Source organism: Puccinia triticina, chromosome 16A, assembly GCF_026914185.1.
Source record: "Puccinia triticina chromosome 16A, complete sequence".
NCBI lineage: Eukaryota > Fungi > Basidiomycota > Pucciniomycetes > Pucciniales > Pucciniaceae > Puccinia > Puccinia triticina.
The window spans coordinates 403,891-409,411 of NC_070573.1; the positions used below are offsets into that span (position 1 = coordinate 403,891).

At 46.1% G+C, this 5,521-nt stretch overlaps 1 protein-coding gene across 1 annotated transcript; it reads left to right on the forward strand.

Annotated features, from left to right (window-relative positions):
* Positions 1–1,211: 1,211 nt before the first annotated feature.
* On the forward strand, positions 1,212–3,483 carry PtA15_16A50 (uncharacterized protein; the record flags this gene model as incomplete). The annotated part of the gene is made up of 6 exons (XM_053164126.1): positions 1,212–1,802; positions 1,888–2,120; positions 2,218–2,720; positions 2,792–2,874; positions 2,955–3,197; positions 3,265–3,483. The coding sequence occupies 6 exons, from the start codon at positions 1,212–1,214 to the stop codon at positions 3,481–3,483; spliced, it is 1,872 nt and encodes a 623-aa protein (XP_053027699.1).
* Between the last annotated feature and the right edge of the window lie 2,038 nt (positions 3,484–5,521).

Below are 5,521 nucleotides of genomic sequence, written 5' to 3' on the forward strand. Positions count from 1 at the left end.
CCATGTTTTCCCCAGGGTATGTACATACATACAATATAGTGACGAGTAAGCACCACTTCATGACGGAAGTGTAGAACACCATCAGCGCAGAATGACGGAAATGAAGAAGAAAGTACACATTTATACAGATTACATTCTGATGTGCGCGGGAGTAATGTGCCCTTTATCGAAGCCGAGGTTGAGATGATTCTCGGAGGAGGGAAAGCGGAGATGAAGACGAGATTGAAAGCTGGCGTCGATATAATTTGCCATCGAATTTGTAAATATTTGAGCACGTACACATTTTTCTTCTTCTTCCCAGTTTTTTCCCGCCATAGTCGTACCGATCCCAGCAACCCTAGCACTGGTTCATCGTTTGGTCGAGTGACACAAGGACCTCGCAGGCTGTGATCAAGATGAGACTTGAAGCAGGCGGCATGGTTCAAGTTGGCCAAGTTGTTCTTGACCGGACAAACAGCGAGGACGGCAATGCTTCCATGCTTCCGGATTCTTATAAACATGGTTCCTTTTTTGGGGGAGACTGGACGTCTCCAGATTGGGCGCCTGCAATTCCTTTGCCTCATTACCAAGACGGTGATCACTCCAAATGGTAGCTCACTCGGCTGCATGGCGAACTGGCGCCGTCGATGTTTGCATGCTGTCGTGACTCCGGCGCACACAACCCACGAGGCAGCTCGAGCCATGTCTTCCGCCTCGTTCGAAAATTGTTGCATCCGTCCCGCTGGATCCACATCCGATAGCGTCGGCTTTGTGATTATGTAGCCATTCCGGGGATTTCTAAATTCTTTACACATGTCTAATCACTGGCCTCAATGAGGCATATGTATCCCTCAGCCTCATGCACATGAGCAGATGCTTACCTGTGCACTCGATGCAGGTCTTTGACTGGACCAGATGATTTCTTTTTACTGCTTGGGAGTAACAGATTTCCAAACTTATCTGTTCGGTGGTATCCAAGTCCACAGTGTACTTGCCCGACGTTCCCACCATTCACACACGTGCTTATAAGATCTGATTTGGTTTCTTCAATCCATCTGATCCCAGCACCATGCTGCAAGCCGTATAGCCCCACTACCACTACCAACAGCATCTCCCGGAACCCAGGCAGCCGTTATCCAAAGATTCTGCTGGCACAAACTATCCATTTTTTAATACACGAAATCACGATAACTTATTGCAGAAAAAACTTTCCGCAGCTTCAACTTTCAGCTATGTCGCACACGATCAAATTTTATTTATCTGGTCTACTTTCAGTATTAGTCTTTCTCTCGTTTTCATCAGCCCAAGGGTCTGCCCCCCACTTTGTACCATGTCCCTCGACTACCAGGAGTTTGTTGCGCTCCAGTATCTCCAAGGACTCCAAGCAGACATTATGCCCACAAGAAGCTCGATATATCGCATCGCGCCGCGCCAAGATCGCACGACCAGCCTATGCCAAATATTTAAACAACGTCCAACGCTCTCTTCGAAAACACCAACCTACTGCCGTCCTTCCCGATTATGTTACGGAAATTATTGGCGGAAGAAACACTGCTTTCCTTCCACGAACTGGATTTGCCGTCTCCGGAGGTGGACTTCGCGCAACACTCTATTCTTTGGGAGTGCTAAGCGCGTTCGAAGGCGATAATCCACAGTCAATTGATGTGGGAACAGGTGGTTTGCTGAACGCCGCGGATTACATCGCCGGGTTGAGTGGAGGATCTTGGACCGTGGTCGGGTTGACCTACGGTGCCTACGATTTGGCCATGGCGAACAATCCAAAAGCCCTGACTCACCTCTTGCCACAGTTTGATTTTTTCTCGGTGAGCACCATTGCAATGATGATTTTTCCAAACTTCTTCTGATTCTTCTTTTTCCTTACGCAACTTTGCTCAACTGTGATTTCAGCCGGGAAATTCTTCCAAACTTCCAGGATTGACTGATGAACTGAACAAAAAGTATCTCAACGAGATTTTCAAAAAAATGATGGGGAAAAGACAAGCTGGATTCCGAGTCACAATCGCGGACATGTGGGGCCTCTGCCTTCGGTTCCACACGCTGGGTCAAACTACCGAAGATAATTTTTACGATTTCTCTTTGCCCCATGGGGCTGACGAATCATTTTCTGGTGTAAGAAACCTGTAAGAGTTTTTCATGTTGACTGCTTGATATTCCACCCATGTTTTTCAAAGCTGACCAGCTGCTTTCCATGTGGTATGCTTGTATGGTTTGATATAGACCAAGCTTTCAAAAATTGTTGCAACCCTATCCAATCATTACAGCGCTAGGTTCATCACCATCTGAAGGGTACGTATCAAGAAGACAGCCATCCGCATTTCTACCCATTACAAGCAACCAATACGAGTTCACGCCCTATGAAACGGGCAGTTGGGACTCTAATCTTGCGCGCTTCATACCGACCGAGTATTTCGGCACTCGATTGAAAGCCGGTAAACCTCTTGACCGTTCAAAATGCGTCAATAAATTCGATCAGACACACTTTCTCTCCGGAATTTCTAGCGATATATTTCCAATGTTGAATACATCCGAGGAATACTTTTTCCAGAAAAGTCCCATTAGATCCTTGGTCCAAACTATCAACAGCACCTTCGGACCTAGCCAGCCTGGCATTTCGATTGACACCGCCTCAGTACCCAACCCTTTTTTACACTCCGGAAAAGCAAATTATGCCGACAAGAATTCAATAGATCTAAGACTATTGGATGGTGGTCTGGACGGTGGTGGGTTTGAACTATCTACCTGCCTTTTCATTAGCTGGGACTAAGTTTTTCTTTTTATTTCGACATACCAGCGGTTACGCCGTATTATCCTTTGCTGGCACCTGCCCGGAAACTAGACGTGATCGTTGGAATCGACGCAATTAGCTTGGATAACGTGAGCTGGAATGGCCCGTTCCTATGGCTTTTAGCTCCGGTGAAACTGATATCAAGATTTCTTGAACACGGATTTTGTAGGATGGCGGAGACAATTATTCCACCGGGGCATCTTTGAGAGCGACATTTGCGCGAGATTCTCTTCAGCTGAAACATCGCTTTCCTCAGGTTCCTGAAGATTCAGAATCTTACTTCGAATTGAGAAGTCATCCCAATTTCTTTGGCTGCGATGAGCCAGAAACAGCTCTAGTGATTTGGCTACCCAACTCGGCTCCCTTAGATGGCTCACCGGGCATCACAAATTCTTCGATTAATCGAGTCCAGGTGAGCTAGGTCCATTTTCAGAATCCTACTAGTCACTCTTAGTAACCTCATTACGCGTCTTCATCAGTACGAACCTGCAGAGGCCCTCAAGATCATTTCTGCGTCTTCTGAAATTGGCTATCGGGGATACCCAAACCAGCAATTGATTCAAAGGGAACAATATCGAGATCCATTATGGTCTGCATGTCTTGCGTGTGCAGTTGTGGATCGCTCAAGGTTCAGGATGCGAGTTGAAAGGGAGGGCGTCTGTGCCGATTGCTTCGATAGATATTGTTGGAAAAAGTGAACAGCACATACATAGATACAAGAAATTTCCTCGACTTTGTTGGATGTAAATATTGAAATATACATTTGCTTATTTAATTGTGAAAAACTATCAGAAAAAGGTGTGATTTCGGCATGAAAGATCATCATTTCAGCCATGTGCCATGTGCCACATCCCCAAATTAACTAACCATGCTGAGTACTTGCACAGGCTTGCTGTGAATTAGGGGGGTTCACTTAAGATGATTTTTGAAATCAGTCATCAAAACAATCACCTGCAGCTTTTGCTTATCCTCAGAAAGCTACAAGGTTCTGGTGGGCAGCTCCCCTTTGGAACATGCATAAAACTTACTGAAAAGTGCATGAGCAGACAAAATCAGCGGTGGATTTTTGCCAACATGAACCCCCCATATTGGTGTTTTGATGACTTATTTCAAGGGGGTTGATTAATGATCAACTCCCAAAAATTCGAGTTCTGACTCCCAAAAGTCGTTCACGTCGCAAGGACCAAAAATCAACGTCAGGCCCGGGTCCCGGGGACCAAAAATTGACCCGGGCGATTTTTGGGAGTCGGACCTGTAATTTTGTCAACAAGTTTGGGAGTCGGGGATTTTGTTGAGAGGTGGGGTGGGCAAACTCCACATTTGGAGTGTGGAGGAGAGATCAGGCGGGTGGGGAGGAGCAATGGATCTTCAGACATTTATGGTATTCAAAATTGCATATGTAAAGAAATTACATAAAATCATAACAGCATAACCTGCGATTTTGGCAGGGAGTCATAAACTTAGGATTTTATGTTGCTTATGCAATAGTGAGAACCCCCTTTAAACAACCCCCGACCTCACAAACCTCATCACCTATACAAACCGGCGACCACCTCCTTGGGCCGGCACCAGCAACCAATTCCTTGAACCAACCAACAGCCATGCCACGCCACTCCGAACGCAAATCATTGATCCGAGACCTTCAGTTCCTCCTTGTCACGTGCTTTGCAAGGCTACAAATCGATGAGCAGTATTACCAAACCATCATCACTGGACGATGCTTTCCCTTGTTCTGTATAATGATCCTGGCACTCCTCGAACACGTTGAAGGCCCCGATCAAGATCTACTTCTTTCTCTAGTGCTCATCTTACTCCTACGGTTCCAATCAAGGAGTAGATATCAGCTCTTCAGATTTCGACATCGCTCGTGGGAGGCTCAAACAACACACTCGCAGGCTGAGGGAATCCTTCAACTAATTTCTGCAGTCTGCACCCGCCGCTATTTGGAACCCAGGGTCCCTCGTCCCCGGATTGCGACAATTGCCCAAACGTTTGAGGTTTTCTCCAATAATAGCGACTCAGTATTTCTCAGATGGGTGAGTACGTCCTCCTGTATTGAAAAACACCTACATTTTCTTTGATTTGGTTTAGGCTCGGATGTCCCAGGAGAGTTTTTATATGCTGTTGAATGAGATAAAGGACCACCAAGTTTTCCGCAACGATTCCAATCACTCGCAAGCACCAACTGAGTGGCAATTGCTTGTGGCTCTAGCTCATTTGGGAATCAACGGTAACGGTGGTTCGCCGCATATACTGAGAGGAGTCTTCAACATATCTGGTCTGTTTTTCTCATCTGCTTATGATCAATCAGAAAGTAATGTGAAATATGTTTGTGTTTCTAGAAGGTAGTGTCGAAAACTATACAAATAGGTGTCTGCGTGCAATTGCCGACCTTGAGGACAGATATGTCAAATGGCCATCTGCGGCAGATTGAGCCAACTATCGCTCCGAACCCACCTTGTATGATTTTTTCGACGATGCAGTTGGCCTTGTAGATGGCACAATTTTTCCGTTGGCATTCACACCCACCGTACATAAGGAGGACTTTTGGATGCGGAAAAGTGTATACGGGATGAACTCCATGATTGTCTGTACTTGGGAACGACGTATTATATATGCTCTGCACGGATGGTGCGGTAGTGCACATGACCAGCGAGTCTACAAAAACTCTCAGGTATGTTGACCCCATGAAATTGGTGCCTGCAGCATTCCTTTACTGAAGCCTCTTGTAGCTCT